Raw genomic sequence first — 21,492 nt, forward strand, 5'->3', positions numbered from 1 at the left:
CTAGTCTCCCAGTCCCTGCCGCTGAAAAACATCCCCACAGCATGATGCTGCCACCACCATGCTTCACCGTGCCAGGTTTCATCCAGATGTGACGCTTGGCATTCAGGCCTAAGAGTTCAATATAGGTTTCATCAGACCGGATAATCTTGTTTAGGAGCCTTTTGGCAAACTCCAAGCCAAGTCTGGCCACTCTACCATAAAGGCCTGGTTGGTGGAGTGCTGCAGAGATGGTTGTCCTTCTGGAAGGTTCTCCCATCTCCACATAGGAACTCTGGAGCTCTGTCAAAGTGACCATCGGGTTCTTGGTCACCTCCCTGACAAAGGCTCTTCTCCCCCGATTAGTCTTGGTGGTTCCAAACTTCTTCCAGTTAAGAATGATGGAGGCCACTGTGTTCTTCGGGACCTTCAATGCTGTAGAAATTTTTTGGTATCCATCCCTAGCTCTGTGCCTCGACACAATCATGTCTCGGAGCTCAACGGACAATTCCTTCAACTTCATGGCTTGGTTTTTGCTCTGACATGCACTGTCACCTGTGGGACCTTATATAGACAGGTGTATGCCTTTCCAAATCATGTCCAATCAATTGAATTTACCACAGGTGGACTCCAATCAAGTTGTAGAAAACATCTCAAGAATGATCAATGGAGACAGGATGCGCCTGAGCTCAATTTCAAGTCTCATAGCAGAAGGGTCTGAATACTTATGTAAATAAGCTATTTCTGTTTTAAAATGTTGAATACATTTGCAAACATTTCTAAAAACCTGTTTTCGCTTTGTCATTATGTAGAGCACAGGTGTCAAACTCATTCCACGGGGGGCCGAGTGTCTGCGGGTTTTCGCTCCTCCCTTGTACTTGATTGATGAATTAACATCACTAATTAGTTAGGAACTCCCCACACCTGGTTGTCTAGGGCTTTATTGAAAGGAAAAACCAAAAACCTGCAGACACTAGGCCCTCCGTGGAATGAGTTTGACACCCCTGATGTAGAGTCATAAGGATTTTTTTGTGTAAAAAGTTAAGGGGCCTGAATACTTTCCGAATGCACTGTAGTGCACTACTTTTGACCCATATAAGAAATAGGGTGCCATTTGGGACATAACCATTTTACTACAACTAGTGTGTTACAATCTCTGCATAATGCCTGTGTTTGGGGTTCAGTACTACTAGTACTCACTACCTGTGTGTAGGCATTGTAAGCCCCGAGGTGTAAGGTCATGGGACTGATGACCCCCAGCTGGGACGCCACCTGCTGCATGCGCCTTATCCCTCGCTCTTTCTCAGAGTCGGCGAACTTCACCACCAGGCTGGAGGAGGCACCCTGCAGGGAGAGATTACAGATATTACACAGCAAAAATGACACACATCTCTGTAACCAAATGACCTATATCACTAACACGAGGACTGATGAGGGCATTCAACAAATATGTTCTCACCTCCTATAAATTACAGTAGGCCATGGAGTGTTTGTGTAGGAGGAGGTCTGACGGTAGCAGTGTTTAACTGTTGATGAGTCCCTATGTTGTCTAAATTACTGTGTGTGTGAGTGAGTGAGTGAGTGAGTGAGTGAGTGAGTGAGTGAGTGAGTGAGTGAGTGAGTGAGTGAGTGAGTGAGTGAGTGAGTGAGTGAAAGAGAGAGACTGACCGGTAGAGTGCGGCTCCCATGCAGAGTGCTGATGGCTGCCGCAGCCTCTACGTTGTTCTGGTACTTCACAAAGGCACAGCCTACAAAACATGACACATCGTCAAACCCTGGCCTCCCCACACGTGACACAACATATCCCTAGAAAATGCATCAGACAATCGGCGCTTCATTAGTTATAGCTGCGTCATTAACTGTGGTCCACAAAACATTAATTGCTTCATCAATCATAGCTCATAAACCACGTTGAGCATTATTAACTATGACCTATAAAACATATTGCATCATTATATTCCCCAGGTCTTTGCTGTACATGAGAATGTGTTCTCAGTCAACTTACCTGGTCAACTAATAGTTAAATAAAATTATAAAATAGTCATACCTCATACAACAAACACAGAAAATGAAGCATCCATTTTGTAGTGTCACGAGTTTGGATGTGACTGATTCCTGACCTTAATGGTAATATTTTAGTGCTGTTGGTGTTGATGTTGATGTAAGGCTATAAGTTGTAGCGGTCAGTGTTGCAGTAATGGTGTTAGCTACCTTTGCTAGTGCCGTCAGGCCCGCGGAGCACTGTGCACTCTTCAATGCACCCAAACGCCTCAAACATCTTCCTCACGTCAGCATCCGACTGCTGCTTCCCCAGCATGCCAGCAAACAGCTTCCTGTCTTCTAAGGGGAATGTGAGGTGAGGCGCCAAAACCGGAACGAAGAGAGAGGAATATGGACAGAGAGAAGAGCAGAGAGAGTGGTTGGTTGAGGCCAATAATAGGTAGAGGCAAAGGGCATGAATTAGAATGGAATAATTGAATGATTGAGAGAGAAAGGATAAAATGTAGGTAAAGAGGAAAAGTTATCATACAACACAAGAACATGCTCAGGAATTTGCACCTTGTTTTACTTGATTAACCCAATGTGTTAATCAATCAGCTACATTTTTAAATTGGATGTTGTTGCAATATATAGTATATTGATGTCTGTGAATATTGTGCGATAACCCTGCTATATATGGAAAAGGCCACCAGAGTGCATTATCAATAAACCTGCTGCACAAAAGAGCCTGATCTGGCTCTGACTGGAATGCTCCTTCGTCATCCACTGTTCTGTACGCTAGGTGACAATGTCTTTGAGGTTATGAAAACAGCAGTTGAAATCGTTATTATACTTACTTTCTTTAGTCTGGCATTTAAGAATGCTTCTACTTGAATATGGGGGGGGGGCGTTAGGAGGAATTTCTAGAAGTGTTGTTTAGAAGCAGGTGGTGTTTAGCAGCAGTGACGAGTGGGTATTTTTGTTGAAGCTGGGCTGAAACCATTTCAGGGTTTTGTCTTGAAACGTTGTAGTTTGTTGTTTACAAAATGTAACACGTTAGACAGGTGTTTTGGAAAGGTGTTGATTGAACAGTTGCAATTCTCTTCAGGTGTTGTTTGAACAGGTGTTGCTATGGAGGGGTGTCTCTTACCCCCTCTGCCCTCGCTGTCTGCTGGCTTCACTTGAATGGGCCGGTTCATCTGAAATAGAAAGCCCACATTACATGGTCCTCTTATCCCAAGGCACATCCATAATTATGAAGATTCTTGTTTATTTTCATATGTACTTTACATACAGTACCAGTCAAAAGTTTGGACACACTTACTCATTCGAGGGTTTTTCTTTATTTGTACTATTTTCTACATTGTAAAATAATAGTGAAGACATCAAAACTATGAAATAACACATATGGAATCATGTAGTAACCCAAAAAGTGTTAAACAAATCAAAATATAGTTTATATTTTGAGATTCTACAAAGTAGCCACCCTTTACCTTGATGACAGCTTTGCACACTCTAGGCATTCTCTCAACCAGCTTCATGAGGAATGCTTTTCCAACAGTCTTGGAGTTCCCACATATGCTGAGCACTTGTTGGCTGCTTTTCCTTCACTTTGCGGTCCAACTCATCCCAAACCATCTCAATTTGGTTGAGGTTGGGTGATTGTGGAGGCCAGGTCATCTGATGCAGCACTCTATCACTCTCCTTCTTGGTCAAATAGCCCTTACACAGCCTGGAGGTGTGTTTTGGGTCATTGTCCTGTTGAAAAACAAATGATAGTCCCACTAAGCGCAAACCAGATGGGATGCCGTATCGCTGCAGAATGCTGTGGAAGCCATGCTGGTTAAGTGTGCCTTGAGTGCTAAATAAATCACCAACGGTGTCACTAGCAAAGCACCCCCACACTATCACACGCCTCTTCCGTGCTTCATGGTGGGAACCACACATGCGGAGATCATCTGTTCACCTACTCTGTATTTCACAAAGACACGGCTGTAGGAACCAAAAATATCAAATTTGGACTCATCAGACCAAAGGACAGATTTCCACTGGTCTAATGTCCGTTGCTCGTGTTTCTTGGCCCAAGCAAGTCTTTTCTTCTTATTGGTGTCCTTTAGTAGTGGTTACTTTGTAGAAATTCTACCATGAAGACCTGATTGACGCAGTCTCCTCTGAACAGTTGATTTTGAGATGTGTCTGTTACTTGAACTCTGTGAAGCATTTATTTGGGCTGTAATCTGAGGTGCTGTTAACTCTAATGAACGTATCCTCTGCAGCTGAGGTAACTCTGGGTCTTCCTTTTCTGTGGTGGTCCTCATGAGAGCCAATTTCATCATGGTTTCTGCGACTGCACTTGAAGAAATTTTCGAATTTCTTGAAATTTTCCGGATTGACTGACCTTCATGTCTTAGTAATGATGGATTGTCGTATCTCTTTGCTTATTTGAGCTGTTCATGCCATAATATGGACTTGGTCTTTTACCAAATAAGGATATCTTCTGTATACCACCCCTACCTTGTCACAACACAACTGATTGGCTCAAACGCATTAAGAAAGAAAGAAATTCCACAAATGTACTTTTAACAAGGCACACCTGTTTATTGAAATGCATTCCAGGTGACTACCTCATGAAGCTGGTTGAGAGAATGCCAAGAGTATGCAAAGCTGTCATCAAGGCAAAGGGAGGCTACTTTGAAGAATCTCAAATATTAAATATATACTTTTCTGGTTACTACATGATTCCATATGTGTTATTTCATAGTTTTGATGTCTTCACTATTATTCTACAATGTAGAAAATAGTTTAAAAAAAAGAAAAAACCCTTGAATGAGTAGGTGTGTACAAACTTTTGACTGCTACTGTACATATATTGTGTATGTATGTAGAACACAAGAAAGGGCTGGAATATGAGCTGGCCACTCCCTCGGCTTCTAATGAAGCCCTGCCCATCACACTCCTGGCTTACTGTTCTTCTTTTCCTCTCTTCTCATTCCCTATCAATTATATTCCCTCCCAGAGAGTGAGTGTGTCTCTCTCTCTCACACACTCACACACACACACCACACACACACACACACGCACACACAGGAAAAGCACCCACACACAGGCACACAACCACGCGGGATTAGGCAAGTGATAAGATTAAGAACGCTCGCTGGCTAATCCGGATTACAGAAGCACGCTGGATTAGAATGGTGGAGATTCTGAACAGAGAGAGAGGGGGAAGGAGCTGTAGAGGAATGGATAGAATCAGAGTAAGGAAAGAGCAACCAAAACAAATAAGGAAACAGACAACTTTTCACACATCATAAAAACACAATCCACAAAAATTACTTTTGTGGACCATTGACACAATCATTATAATGATGCAGGTCAAGCTTGGCACTTCTATACTCTCTTTCACATGTGTGGTGGTGCACTGAGAAGGAGAGCAGGTGGAGGATGCAGAAAGGACAGTGATTGGCGAGCAGAGAGGAGCATAGCAGAGTCACAGTGTGTTAACGGTGGCTTAATTAAGGTCTTAATTATGGAGCTGGTGACATTTGAGTCAGTCACTGATCCCTGTCTCTGATTGATCATCCTTGATTGGTCACCAGGAGACAGTATTGATCAGTGCTGGCAGGGCCCTTGCCATCTGCATGCACAAACATCATCACCAGCAGGCCTTGGGTTTCTAACGGAGTGTCCCATTGATTACGACAATTAATTAGATGACCATGTGGATTAAGAAGCACCTGTTTACCGGGAAGGATTGAAAACAGTAATCAAAATGCATTTTTACGTTGTGAATGTTCCCGGTAGTCAGTAAATAGAATAGAATTTTGTGCTCAGAGGTGATGTTTTTCTACACGCCTCAAATGTTCGGCAAAGTCACCTTGGATAAAGTCGTCCACTAAATGAGTTGCGGAATAAATGCAGTCCTAATTTGCAACGGGTGAAAGACTACTGTATTAAAACACAGAACAAAACCAAAAGATCACATCGTAGCCTACACTTCGACTTTAACGACACAGCCTAATCATGACACAACAAATGTCTCAAATCGAATTTTAGGATGTAATATGCCCTGAATAAAACATTACAGAGTATGTTTCCTATAAACGCTAGGTTAGTCTATCTATGACTTGAGTGCTTCCACGGTTACCATGGTTGTGATAAAGAGATGAGAAGCTGAGCAAATGGCACAAGATAATGGAATTAGATTATAGTGGAGAAGTGGAGGCCAACAAGGCAGTGGCACTCGAGGTTGACACGGCAACCAGCCCTGCTAATCTGACAAAGTCTCCACCTCGCATTGCGGTCACCATGACAACCCTGTGATGAGATCCACAGCAGGTAAACAAGGTTGCCCAGAACATCGTGCGTAGGGGAGAAAAAGAGATGGATGAAGGAGAGAAAAAACCCTATGAGAAATAAAGGGTGGTACTAGATTGAGAGACGCTGGGATTATTAGATGTGTATGTCGTGAGGGAGAAAGGATGCTTGGGGGAGAACTGGAATTGTAGGGACAAAAGGACAAGGGATGGTGCCTGTTGCATTTAATTGCTGCCTCAAGGGCAGATACTGTAGGGACCAAGAAAATGTCTGCTTCTATTACACTGTGCAAGCCGAGCCACTTTAATATTTTTCTCTTCTATATTTTCTCTTTTTCTGCAAATCAACAGGCTCATTTTAAAAACACAGCACAGATTAAACCCAGCCAAAGGCCAAACCCGCCCTATCTGTGACCCAATTTAGCTTTAAATGTGCATGTTGTCCTTTTTTCAAATCCAAATATACAGAGACATTATGATAATTATTCAAACTCAACAAACACAGTGGCACAAACATAATGTCCACATAGGCAGTCTTTGCACACATACACTGTTCCTGGCAGTCTCATATGTATAGACACTCTCTTGCTCACATTGACATGAGCACACAGTTAATCTTTCCCTCTGTGATGCCAAAAAGGATTTCACTGGGATTACAGTATGAGATATTAAATCCATAGATTATCCAATCAAATCACAGCAAGACCCCTCCCCCACACCTGACCCCATCCCCTCAATGCAAACACACACATTACCCTACAGATGCTTGTGCACACACACACACACACACACACACACACACACACACACACACACACACACACACACACACACACACACACACACTCAGACACACACTTGCATTTATTGAGCAGTTTGAATGTGGGATGTGAGATGTTAGGAGAGACAGGGTGTGTACATCCCTGTTAATCACATTCTTCCCTCCTTTCTTACCCTCTTCCAAACCAGAGAAAAGCTCATAATCTCTTGTCCCCTCCACTCACTCACTGTATCAATAAATCCCAAACAGGCTGAAGTAAAGAGGGTGACATACAGTGGGGAGAACAAGTATTTGATACACTGCCGATTTTGCAGGTTTTCCTACTTACAAAGCATGTAGAGGTCTGTAATTTTTATCATAGGTACACTTCAACTATGAGAGACGGAATCTAAAACAAAAATCCAGAAAATCACATTGTATGATTTTTAAGTAATTAATTTGCATTTTATTGCATGACATAAGTATTTGATACATCAGAAAAGCAGAACTTAATATTTGGTACAGAAACCTTTGTTTGCAATTACAGAGATCATACGTTTCCTGTAGTTCTTGACTAGGTTTGCACACACTGCAGCAGGGATTTTGGCCCACTCCTCCCTACAGATCTTCTCCAGATCCTTCAGGTTTCGGGGCTGTCGCTGGGCAATACGGAGTTTCAGCTCCCTCCAAAGATTTTCTATTGGGTTCAGGTCTGGAGACTGGCTAGGCCACTCCAGGACCTTGAGATGCTTCTTACGGAGCCACTCCTTAGTTGCCATGGCTGTGTGCTTCGTGTCGTTGTCATGCTGGAAGACCCAGCCACGACCCATCTTCAATGCTCTTACTGAGGGAAGGAGGTTGTTGGCCAAGATCTCGCGATACATGGCCCCATCCATCCTCCCCTCAATACGGTGCAGTCGTCCTGTCCCCTTTGCAGAAAAGCATCCCCAAAGAATGATGTTTCCACCTCCATGCTTCACGGTTGGGATGGTGTTCTTGGGGTTGTACTCATACTTCTTCTTCCTCCAAACACGGCGAGTGGAGTTTAGACCAAAAAGCTCTATTTTTGTCTCATCAGACCACATGACCTTCTCCCATTCCTCCTCTGGATCATCCAGATGGTCATTGGCAAACTTCAGACAGGCCTGGACATGCACTGGCTTAAGCAGGGGGACCTTGCGTGCACTGCAGGATTTTAATCCATGACGGCGTAGTGTGTTACTAATGGTTTTCTTTGAGACTGTGGTCCCAGCTCTCTTCAGGTCATTGACCAGGTCCTGCCGTGTAGTTCTGGGCTGATCCCTCACCTTCCTCATGATCATTGATGCCCCACGAGGTGAAATCTTGCATGGAGCCCCAGACCGAGGGTGATTGACCGTCACCTTGAACTTCTTCCATTTTCTAATAATTGCGCCAACAGTTGTTTCCTTCTCACCAAGCTGCTTGCCTATTGTCCTGTAGCCCATCCCAGCCTTGTGCAGGTCTACAATTTTATCCCTGATGTCCTTACACAGCTCTCTGGTCTTGGCCATTGTGGAGAGGTTGGAATCTGTTTGATTGAGTGTGTGGACAGGTGTCTTTTATACAGGTAACGAGTTCAAACAGGTGCAGTTAATACAGGTAATGAGTGGAGAACAGGAGGGCTTCTTAAAGAAAAACTAACAGGTCTGTGAGAGCCGGAATTCTTACTGGTTGGTAGGTGATCAAATACTTATGTCATGCAATAATATGCTAATTAATTACTTAAAAATCATACAATGTGATTTTCTGGATTTTTGTTTTAGATTCCGTCTCTCACAGTTGAAGTGTACCTATGATAAAAATGACAGACCTCTACATGCTTTGTAAGTAGGAAAACCTGCAAAATCGGCAGTGTATCAAATACTTGTTCTCCCCACTGTATATGTCTCCCCTTTTTATCTCAAATCCATTCTGCCTGTCTTCCAGAAAAGCAGGGACTCTGAACGGTAAATATATCAGTGGAGACCATCTCTGTATTTTTCAAGAGTGTTTACAAGGAGGGAGGGAGGGAGGGAGGGGGGGGGGGGGGATGGGGGGGCACAATGACAATTTTTCTCTCTCCTCTCCATCACACAGCACTGGTCATTGCATCACACCGGTTACCTAGCAACCTGGCATCCCTCGTCCCCACCGTCTCCTGGCAACGAGACCTGGGACCATAATCAACCTGCCACCCCATCCCCCCTCTTCTCTCCGCTCCCTCATCTCTCCCTCCACATCACAAACACACACTAACAGAGATACTTAAGAGTACAGAAAATACATCGGTGGAAATATAGGCTATATCTCTATTCGCAGATGCAAACAAAAAGAAACTCACACAGACATAGAAAAACACTCAGGCGCACAAAGAGATGAACAAAGTAACAAAGGCAGGAGCAGAAACAGAGGTACAATCACAAACACAAACAAAGACAGGAAATCTCCCACGCACACACACACACGTGCCAACAACCTGTAATCAAAGTCTGTTATCAGTATGTCACTGTTACTCCTCCCTAGTCATGCTCGGTCTGTCTATATATTCAAGGCTCTCTGGGGTTGGGTCGTACATAGAAATAGAATCCCTATTGTAGAATTACTAAACAATTCTATTTATTTGGGGTCATACAAGAGGAAGAGAGAGAAGTACCACAATTATTTATGCTACTCTTTCCTCTAGCTGCTTTTCTTCATCAGAAGATGCACAGTGTATCTCTAAAAGTAGAGTTACACTACATGACCAAAAGTATGTGGAAACCTGCTTGTCGAACATCTCATTCATAAATCAAGGGCATTAATATGGAGTTGGTCCGCCCTTTTCTGCTATAACAGCCTCCACTCTTCTGGGAAGGCTTTACACAGGATGGAACATTTCTGCCGGGACTTACTTCCATTCAGCCACGAGCATTAGTGAGGTCGGGCACTGATGATGGGCTTGTTCCAATTCATCCCAAAGCTGTTAGATAGGGTTTGAGGTAAGGGCTCTGTGCAGGCCAGTCAAGTTCTTCCACACCGATCTTGACAAACCATTTCTGTATGGACCTCACTTTGTGCACGGGGGCATTGTTATGCTAAAACAGGAAAGGGCCTTCCCCAAACTGTTGCCACAAAATTAGCACAGAATCATCTAGAATGTCATTGTATGGCACTAAGGGGCCAAGCCCCAACCATGTAAAACAGCCCCAGACCACTATTTCTCCTCCACCAAACTTTAGAGTTGGCACTATACATTGGGGAAAGTAGCATTCTCATGGCATCTGCCAAACCCAGATTTGTCCGCCGGACTACCAGATGGTGAAGCAGGATTTATCACTCTAGAGAATGCGTTTCCTCTGGTCCAGAGTCCAATGGCGGCGATCTTTACACCACTCCTGCCGACACTTGGCATTGCGCATGGTGATCCTAGGATCCTAGGCTGCTCGGCCATGGAAACCCATTTCATGAAGCCCCCGACGAACAGTTCTTGTGCTGATGTTGCGACCAGAGGCAGCTTGGAACTCGGTAGTGAGTGTTGCAACTAGGGTTGCAAAGGGTCGGAACCTTTACGGTAAATTTCCGTAATTTGTCCGGAAATTTTCCATGGGAAGTTAAGCCCGGGAATTTGGGGAATTTTGCTTAAATTCATCAAAAAAGTTAGCTATTAACAGTGAATCTTTTTTGTGGGATACACATAAGGCAATTCTAGGTCTTGTGGCATATTTTGGTTAAACTATCCCCAATTCAATGGAATTGCAACCCTCTGCATGCACAGTGCATTCTTCCATCACATGTGCAGTGCACTCTTCCATCACATGTACAGCTGATTGTCAAGATCTTGCACACTAATGAGATGGTATTGAGCCCACACTACTACACTGTCTGAGCCAAGGACTACATGCTTTCTGGTAAGTTTTGATTACAATACTGGGTGGGGTGAATATATTTTATACGACATACATGATTTTGTGTTAACTAGTAAATAGTAGCCTACAGCAAAGTGTGTTTAAATCATTTCTAACTTGTTAACAATTTCTGTTAGTTTGTTTTTGCTACCATGTGGGTTTAGCTTGCTTGAGCCTGATAACTGAGGAGTGTTAATTCACCTGTTTCCATACATGTTTCATTTTAAAACATGTATCTTAAAAGGAGTTGTTTAATCTAACTGCTTAACTATTTATCTTACTCATTTTTTTCTAATCTTTACAGGAAAATGCCACAGGCACTATCTGATGTGTGGAGACGTTTCACTGCAGCTAATGTAGAAGGAAAAGCTGTGTACATTTGCAAATACAGTGCCAAATCATATGTGAAGAATGCAACAAAGATGTAGAATCATCTGGCCAAGTGCATAACGTTCTCTCAGCGCTCACAACAAGCAACCTCTGACAAAAGTCCCTCTACTTCTATTCGAGGTGAAAATTTTGAATCAGACACCTTATCGATAGCAACAGCTCATGGTCCTCCTGGAATCAGATGGTTTTTTAACTTAATGGAGGAACGTAATCAGAGAAAGGCTGATGAATGTCTGCCTTGAGCTGTGTATGCAACTGGTTCACCTCTGATGCTCACAGGCAATGTGTATTGGAAGAGATTTCAGAATGTTCTTCGCCCAGCATACACCCCTCCAACCAGACATGCTTTATCTACTAATTTGCTGGATGCAGAGTTCAACAGAGTTCAAGTGAAGGTCAAGCATATCATAGAGAAATCAGACTGTAGTCCTACCCTCACATCACACCCATTGGCTGTGCTGCTCATGCAATGAATCTGCTCCTCAAGGACATCATGGCACTGAAAGCAATGGATACACTCTACAAGAGAGCCAGTGAAATGGTTAGGTATGTGAAGGGTCATCAAGTTATAGTTATAGCAGCAATCTACCTCACCAAGCAAAGTGAGAAGAATAAGAGCACCACATTGAAACTGCCCAGCAACACCCGTTGGGGTGGTGTTGTCATCATGTTTGACAGTCTGCCGATATGGACAGCCCCATCAAGGGGATTCTCCTGGATGATGTATTTTGGGAGAGAGTGGTAAGCTGCCTGAAACTCCTGAAACCTATAGAAGTAGCCATTGCACGGATTGAGGGAGACAATGCCACCCTGTCTGATGTTCAGACTCTGCCTGCAGATATAAGAGAAGAAATCCGTACTGCCCTGCCCACTTCACTGTTGCTCCAAGCAGAGAAAACTGCAGTTCTGATATACATCAAAAAGCTTGAAGACTTCTGCCTGAAGCCCATAAATGCCGCAGCATACATGTTGGACACCAAGTGTGCTGGCAAGAGCATCTTGTCTGGTGCAGAGATCAACAAAGCCTATGGTGTCATCACTACCATGTCTCGCCACCTTGGCCTGGATGAGGGCAAGGTTCTTGGCAGTCTGGCGAAGTACACTTCCAAGCAAGGACCTTGGGATGGAGATGCAATATGGCAGTCGTGCCAACATATCTCATCAGCCACCTGGTGGAAGGGACTTTGTGGATCTGAGGCTCTTTACCCTGTTGCCTCCATCATCCTCCAAATCCCACCAACATCAGCCACCTCAGAGCGCAACTGGTCCTTGTTTGGGAACACACACATCAAAGCACGCAACAGGCTGACCAATACAAGAGTTGAAAAATTGGTGGCCATCCGGGCAAATTTGAGGCTTTTTGAGCCTGACAACGAGCCATCCTCAACAAGGTTGGAAAGTGACAGTGAAGATGAGGCCTCAGAGTCTGATGTTCAAGAGGTGGACATTGAGGAGGTCCAGGGAGAAGACATGGAAGCCTGAGAGGAAGACAACCAAAGCTTTAGTTTCTAGACTATCATTTTACATATTTTTGGGGAGATGCGATGGATCATTGGGGATCATTCAATATTCCCTTTCTATTGTTGTTTCGTGAAATCATCCCATGTGAAGAGTCAACTCATTTAATTAAAGTTCAATTCGTAACTAAATAGATTTTTTTATTTCTATTGGAAGGATTTATTAATTTGCAATTATGTCCACTTGATGATAAGGTAAAATGTTTATGTTTCTGTCTCCATGTGATATGGAAAATATATCCAATGCAAAAAACATCTACATTTAAATGGTATTAATATTAATTTGCATATATTTCCGTTAATTCCCATATATTCCCACAGAAAGATTCCACCTCTGAATATTCCCCAAAATGTGCAACCCTAGTTGCAACGGAAGAGAGACAATTTTTACGCATTCTGTGAGCTTGTGTGGCCTACACTTTGTGGCTGAGCCGTTGTTGCTCCTAGACGTTTCCACTTACAGTTGACCGGGGAAGCTCTAGCAGGGCAGAATTTTGACGAACTTACTTGTTGGAAAGATCGTATCCTATGACGTTGAAAGTGCCACGTTGAAAGTCACTGAGCTCTTCAGAACTGGCCATTCTACTGTCAATGTTTGTCTATAAAGATCGCATAGCTGTGTGCTCGATTTTATACACCTGTCAGCAACAGGTGTGGCTGAAATAGCCGAATCCACTAATTTGAATGTGTCCACATACGTTTATCCATGTAATGTATACGGAAGTAGGTACAGTATACTCCAGAGTTGATTCTGAATCGTTGACATTTTCTCGGTCTGAATTGTTGTAAGCATATGTTAATTATATTTTATGTTTGTCCATATTCTATATTGCACAGGGGTAAGAACCAACTTGTGGTAGCTGGATTTCTGTTGTCATAGGGATACGTCTTCATTTTTTGTAGGTTTAGTCAGTTTAATTCCACCAAAGTGCAATATGTACAGTGCCTTCGGAAATTATTCAGACCCCTCGACTTTTTCCACATTTTGTTACGTTACAGCCTTCTTCTAATATGGATTTTAAAAAATTATCCTCAGCCATCTACACACAATACCCCATAATCACAATGTGAAAACAGCTTTTTTGTGTTTGCAAATGTATTAATAAAACAGAAATACCTTATTTATATAAGTATTCAGACCTTTTGCTATGAGACTTGAAATTGAGCTCAGGTGCATCATGTTTTCATTGATCATCCTTGAGCTGTTTCTACAACTTGATTCGAGTCCACCTGTGGTAAATTCAATTGATTGAACATAATTTGGTAAGGCACATACCTGTCTATATAAGATCCCACAGTTGATAGTGCATGTCAGAACAAAAACCAAACCATGAGGTCAAACAAATTGTCCGTAGAGCTCCGAGCCAGGATTGTGTCGAGGCACAGATCTGGGGAAGGGTACCAAAACATTCTGCAGCACTGGAGGTCCCAAAGAACACAGTGGCCTCCATCATTCTTAAATGGAAGAAGTTTGGAACCAGCAAGACTCTTCCTAGAGCTGGGCGCCCAGACAAACTGAGCAATCGGGAGAGAAGGACCTTGGTCAGGGAGGTGACCAAGAACCCGATGGCCACTCTGACAGAGCTCTAGAGTTCCTCTGTGGAGATGGGAGAACCTTCCAGGACAACAATCTCTGCAGCACTCCAATAATCAGGCCTTTATGGTAGAGTGGCCAGACGGAAGCCACTCCTCAGTGTAAGAGCCAGCTTGCAGTTTGCCAAAAGAAACCTAAAGACTCTCAGACCGTGAGAAACAAGATTCTCTGATCTGATGTAACTGAGATTGAACTCTTTGGCCTGAATGCCAAGCGTCATGTCTGGAGGAAACCTGGAACCATCCCTACGGTGAAGCATGGTGGTGGCAGCATCATGCTGTGGGGATGTTTTTCAGCAGTAGGGACTGGGAGACTAGTCAGGATCGAGGCAAAGATGAATGGAGCAAAGTACAGAGAGATCCTTGATGACGACCTGCTCCAGAGAGCTCAGGACCTCAGACTGGGGCGAAGGTTCACCTTCCAACAGGACAACAACCCTAAGCACACAGCCAAGTCAATGCAGGAATGGCTTCGGGACAAGTCTCTGAATGTCCTTGAGTGGCCCAGCCAGAACCCGGACTTGAACTCGGTCAAACATCTCTGGAGAGACCTGAAAATAACTGTGCAGCAACCCTCCCCACCCAACCTGACAGAGCTTGAAAGGATCTACAGAGAAGAATAGGAGAAACTCCCTAAATACAGGTGTGCCAAGCTTGTAGCGTTATACCCAAGAAGACTCGATGCTGTAATCGCTACCAAAGGTGCTTCAACAAAGTACTGAGTAAAGGGTCTGAATACTTATGTAAATGTGATATTTCAGTTTTTAAAATGTTTATAAATTAGCAAACATTTAAAAAAAAAATTGGTACTTCGTCAATATGGGGTATTGTGTGTAGATTGATGAGGAAAAAAATACCATTTATTAAATTTTAGAATAAGGCTGTAACGTAACAAAATGTGGAAAAGGTCAAGGGGTCTGAATACTTTCCATTGGATTAAACGCTGGCCTAGAGCGCCTGAGTTAACAGAGCCTGATGAGTTTTATAATAAGAGCCGTTTTCCACACACACAAACACAAACTCGTACCCCCACCCTCTCTGTAACAGATGTCTGTATTTAAGATGATTAACGTACTGCCTCGTTCCTCAACCCCCACTGCCACCCGTTGCTCATTATGTCAAACGTTCATTAATTTCTTACCCCCTCACAGTGTTGTAGTATTCGAGACCCTCAAGTACGGGCTCCAGACCACATATGTAGTATCTCGGTCTTATCTCTGTGTCGGATACATTTGTACTCGGTCTTGACTCAGGTCTTGTCTCATTCTCGGACAGTGAGGACTTTGTAATTTCTTCCAGAGAACAGGGGAGTAGAAAACTCAATTATCAGAGCATAAAACCGCTTCACGAGGCCAAATATATACATTCCTTCCTTAAAACATGAATATCTTAACAGCCTTTATATCTATTATAGACATGTTGCACAGTGACGAACCTATAGGCCTTCAGTGTGTGACAGGTTCATGATTCTGAAAGGACAGCAATCGTAATACCAGCGCACTCATGTAGGAGAGTGCACCTTCTGTAAAACACAAAGGTCCAGTGGTGTAGTGAATGGTAGACGCAGGTATAAACCGTATATCCACTTTTTTTCAGAGGTTATTGCTTATATTCACTTCTTAATCCATAGTGATGCGTATCAAAGTAGTGTAGTGGAGGAATACGAATGATCAATTATGTAGTACAACAGAGAAATAATGCACAAAGTAACCTACACGATTGTAAAGTACGTGAAATATATTCACATGCGCGCCACACGTTTCAGCGGAATATCATCTGCAGTTCAGCAAGAGTGGGCAGCTCTCAACTGTTTTTTGCATGGAACTGCTCACAGAAGAATGACATCGGTATCCGGTAGGGTAGGAAAGACGTTTAAACTTATGATATCCAGTGGTGACCGGTCATTCGGTGTTTTGAGACCCACCTGTTTAGCACCTATTTAGCTTGCCTGTTTTGCATGTTACTTTGGCATTAATACCTGTCTCATATCAGTTTGCAAACAATGTAAAATAAAATAATCATCATTGAGTTAATAAAGCTTTGTCTCTTTTTCTCTTTCTTGATTAAGGCAGCTCCAAAATGCAGTTGTTTTAGCCTAGCTCAGTGCTTTCTGTGGCGGTGGGGCAGCCAGCGGAAAATATGGAGCGTAGGGGTTGGTAATGTTTTCTAGTTGCGCTGTGATTGGCTCAGTGTTCTGTCACTCATGGGGACACTACATCACCGCCAAGTCTAAGTGTAGAGCTTGAAAATTCGAACCCTTGGGTGCTGCTATAGAGTTATATTAGAAGTACCCATCCAATAAGTATCAAGGTCATTGGCCACAGATAAAATGATCAAATCACATTATATCTACAGTAGCTTAGATTGGACTAATCATGTCAACATCATACTTTCTAAATCTTAGCTAGCAAGCTAGCAGTCATCATCATGAATCACGTCGACAATCTACTGGCAAATCCTTTTCAATCCTTGTCATATGAAGAGAAATAATTAAAAGGGACATATTTTGATAAAATGTATCAAACAACAAGTTGGAAATTGCAAATTCAACAATGAGTGGTTTGGAAGGATCAGTGGCTAACTGCAAGCACTGCAAAGCAATCACTAGCCTGCTATTCAGTGGAGTGGGTGTGTGGTCCCAAGTCTGGGTTTAAGGGTTTCTAACGCAAGCTTAAAAGGATAAACATTCAACATTGGCCATGCTGTCAATCCAGCATGACTTCTGCTCGCTCAAAACAACTGGAAACTCGGAACTGGGAAATCTGATTACAGTGCGTTCAAGACTACTGGGAACTCCGAAAAAACGAACTCCGAATGGGAAAATACGGTTGGATGACCGTTTTGAACGGTCATCCAACTCGGAAATTGCAAGTCGGGAACTCGGGCCTCTTTCTAGAGCTCCGACCTGAAGATCATTGACGTCATCATGATTTGACCTTCCGAGATCCCAGTTGTCTTGAAAGAACCATAAATCCAGAGAATGCCAGACTTTAATGACAACGTTTGATGACAAAATTTGCCCACGAAGGACCGCCATGCCACCTTCCTGTTCAAGTGAGCACAACAAGGTGAGTCCAAAAATGTATTGTATGCTGCTATATAAATGATGTAATATGTATACTGTAGCTAAGAAAGTAATACAAAGGGTATGTTGTGTAGTAAGCTGTTAGGCGTTGGTGGTGCACATGTAGCCTATAGCCTGTTTTAGAGAAATGTCATCATCGAATATTGTAAGAGCTTTCTTTGTCTGCTTATGTGCCCACTTTATTTATCCTACGGTTCTGACTTGGTGTACAGGGAGAATACTGTAAGAACGGCCCATGTTCTTAATTCTGTCACTGTACATTACAAAGGTGCTGAATAAATAGTTATATTGACTACGTCTGTCCTAGCTCGCTCATTAATGTCTTAATCGAAATTACGGATTGCCTCTTATCCGCTCGTCGTCCCCTTATGTCATAGTGTGTACATCTCAATTGTCAGTAGAAACCACATTTGTTTAAGCAAGTCAGCCATATCTGCTATGTTTTTTTTAAAGGCAGTAAATGAGGCTGAATGAACTGTTTCGCTGCCAGACAAGGCTCTGCTGATAGCCAGGTGTAGCAGTGGTAAGGTGTTGGGACTCTGCTGTTGAGACAGCTTTATGTAGGCCGTAACAGTTTGTGGGCACCGTTTGTCACCGTTATAGTGCAATTAATGTATTGTTTAGTGTTGTGTTGTGGCTTTGCTGGCATGCATTCATTTTTTAGTTTTTTTGTTTGCCCAACCAAGATTTACATGCTAAAATCGCCAGTGATGATATCTAACAGTAAATGCTAATTAAGGCAACAATGGGTTTTCAAGTGTTGGTTAGTAGGCTATTTGTGATGCGCAATTGTCATCATGTGCTGTTTGCATCAGTGGCGTAGACATGGTTTAAGCATTGTTGTGAACTTAGACCATCACATTTTTGTATTTTTTCTATAAATTAAAAAGTGTGATTTTAAGAGTGAAAATCTGAAAAACTTATAGGAAAACTCATATTTTTGGGGGCAAAATTAGAGTATACCCTCTTCTCCAGGCTCCACTACACCTCTGCATAGGGCCGATGGAAAGACAGCAGTCACACACAGCATGATGTTAAAGCACCACTACACCACTGCATAGGGCCGATGGAAAGACAGCAGTCACACACAGCATGATGTTAAAGCACCACTACACCACTGTATAGGGCCGATGGAAAGACAGCAGTCACACACAGCATGATGTTAAAGCACCACTACACCACTGTATAGGGCCGATGGAAAGACAGCAGTCACACACAGCATGATGTTAAAGCACCACTACACCACTGCATAGGGCTGATGGAGAGACAGCAGTCACACACAGCATGATATTAAAGCACCACTACACCACTGCATAGAGCCGATGGAAAGACAGCAGTCACACACAGCATGATGTTAAAGCACCACTACACCACTGCATAGGGCCGATGGAAAGACAGCAGTCACACACAGCATGATGTTAAAGCACCACTACACCACTGCATAGGGCCAATGGAAAGACAGCAGTCACACACAGCATGATGTTAAAGCACCACTACACCACTGCATAGGGCCGATGGAAAGACAGCAGTCACACACAGCATGATGTTAAAGCACCACTACACCACTGCATAGGGCTGATGGAAAGACAGCAGTCACACACAGCATAATGTTAAATGATAAGCAGTCCATAAACTCTGACGTAGGTCCCAATCATAATACAAAAACACAACCATTAAGCATTTCCCAATCAAAATGTACAACTATTACATCCCATTGCAAAAAATATTTCTCATTTAGCACACAAAGTAACCGGTGACCTAAAGTTTAAAGTGGACTCTGGCAGCGTTTTAACTACTTTGTAGATATGAAACAAACAGACAATAATAGTCAAACATATCAAATTCCCAGTTTATGCTACAAAACCAATTTAAGAGGTTTTAAAAATAGGTTATATTTGACTCAACGTTCCATGACGTACGCTAAGTCATTGTTGGCAGAATAGATGGCTGCAGTTCAATGCATTATTAATATCATTCACCAATACATTTCTTGGCAGTCCAAAATGTTTTGCTATCAGGTTGTAAATCACAGCTGGCCTGGTACATTGTTCGCTGCCTCCATTCGGGATGCACTGTTTCAGTTTCAATGACTCAATATTCTGGATAAAAATAGACGAATGTATCTAAGGCTGGTGTCAATACAATCAAACTAAGATGAGGAAAAATAAAGACCTTCCTGACCTCTCAGAGGGGATCAGCATGCATTTCAGATTACTCTGACGTTATTCTCGCGCTGTACCGAATGATTTATCAAAACTCGCTTGGTGAGTCGATGTCCTCATTATGGTTTTACAGACGTGTTTGACACGTTTTATGTGCACACTTTATTCGAATATTTATGAAATGCACAATGTTATATTTGGTAACAGTGACTTGTTTTCTCTTGCCTCCAACCCCATTTCGACGCATGGATGTGGGTGGAGCTATTTCTACCTAAGGGTGTTCATTTAAAAAAAAAAATCACAACAGCTCTGACGAAGGCCGATATATAAAGCTTATTAAAGAGCAGTGATACTAGCAAGAGCAGTGTGCGGGTTTCTTATTTTTTCTTATCTTATGCAACTGTTACCGTGCACCTGCAACAAAGACAGCTCAGATACGCGAGTGCCTTTTGAATACAATCAAACTAACAAGGGCAATGATCACAAGTCAGTCATAATTGGGCTAATATGCTAGTGTATCTATTTATGTACCAAGCTAAACTCACGGCGCCTAACGTTAGCTAGATAGCTAGCTAGCTAGCTGCTAGTAGGATGTCATGTCATGCCCTCATATCGTTTTTCAGTGGCTATACATAGCTAGAGATCCATGTGTCATTTGGTTAGCTAGCAAGAACTTGAATGACTGTTATCCAGTTAGCATATCTCGGTGTAAACCCTGTACTACAAAAACTGAAGAGATTAAATTAGAACATCATTGAAAACAATAATATTATTATTATTATAATCATTATTTTATAAATCCTTAGCCCTTCTTTGAAGGCCAATTGTCCCCGAATGTGTTTGGGTTAGTAATCATTTGTAGAGTGGCTCTATTGTCCCTCAACATGCCTTTATTCACTCTTCTGAATGTCTAAAGAAGCCACATGTTGTTCTGAAATATGAACAGTGAAATACTGGACATTTTCGACTCTTATTATGGTGGTGGTTTGACAAAATCACAACATGGTCTTGAATTGGACTTGCATTTGTCTTGACTCTGTCTCAGACCCCTTGTCCCATTCCCGGTCTCGGTCTTGACTGGGACTTGATTTGGTCTTGTATTGGTCTCGCTTTAGGTGGTCTCAAACACAACACTGCCCCCTCCCCCACCCTTCTACCCATACCCCCCCATTCATCCAATTTCTCTTCAATTCACACCCATTTACCCTCCTCATAAATTGAATCTATTCTACATTCATCACAACAGTCTCCTCGAGTGACAGCTGTTGAGCCTTTCTACAGTGAGGTGAGCTTTCACAATATCTGTACCATCCCTTGGCTTGCACAAATTGATATCAGTGTATAATGATATGCATACATGTGCAAATGTAACACACACACACTCTTTAATAGCTCAATCAGACATGTGTGCTCAGATATGCATTAATTATTATAATCATCCCTGCTCAGACTACTCACTGCTTTTTATGCTTATACACATGGACACACAGCACACATAACAAATAGGCTATCCTCACAGGCATTACTGTGTGTATGCTCAATTGTTAGTGATAGAAATGAATTCCTTTTCAGACGATTCACAAAATAATGCATCTGACTTGTCATGGCAGAGTAAATGTCAAGCTTAGTCAGATATTGAAACTCAATATTTTTTAGGGAGAAGGTATTTTCTTTATAAAGATCTTTAAAAAAAGAAGCTCTGACAAAGCTGAATTAACTAAAGTGATACTGGCAAGAGCAGTGTGCAAGTTTTTATTCCCTTTATGAAGATGTAAAAATCTTTAACTTCAATCCAGATCTCTGGATGTTTTCTTCCCTGTCATACCCCCCCT

The 21,492-nt window shown here is 42.6% G+C and overlaps 1 protein-coding gene across 7 annotated transcripts in view; it reads right to left on the reverse strand.

Annotated features, from left to right (window-relative positions):
- The window catches only part of LOC139554762 (CUGBP Elav-like family member 3), a 41,129-nt gene that overhangs the window by 10,299 nt on the left and 9,338 nt on the right, over positions 1-21,492 (reverse strand). For 4 of the 7 annotated variants that reach the window (XR_011670890.1, XM_071367876.1, XM_071367873.1 and 1 more), the window contains exons 4-7: positions 3,107-3,155; positions 2,188-2,316; positions 1,645-1,724; positions 1,177-1,320 (exon numbers count right to left, since the gene is read on the reverse strand). Coding sequence is in view for 6 of the 7 variants with exons in the window: in XM_071367876.1 (XP_071223977.1) it covers positions 1,177-1,320; positions 1,645-1,724; positions 2,188-2,316; positions 3,107-3,155 (402 nt within the window). In the remaining variant the exon portion in view is untranslated. The remainder of the gene's footprint in view (positions 1-1,176; positions 1,321-1,644; positions 1,725-2,187; positions 2,317-3,106; positions 3,156-21,492) is intronic. The other 3 variants (XM_071367877.1, XM_071367875.1, XM_071367874.1) reach the window with 2 other exon arrangements.

The sequence above is a fragment of the Salvelinus alpinus genome, chromosome 26 (genome assembly GCF_045679555.1).
Source record: "Salvelinus alpinus chromosome 26, SLU_Salpinus.1, whole genome shotgun sequence".
NCBI lineage: Eukaryota > Metazoa > Chordata > Actinopteri > Salmoniformes > Salmonidae > Salvelinus > Salvelinus alpinus.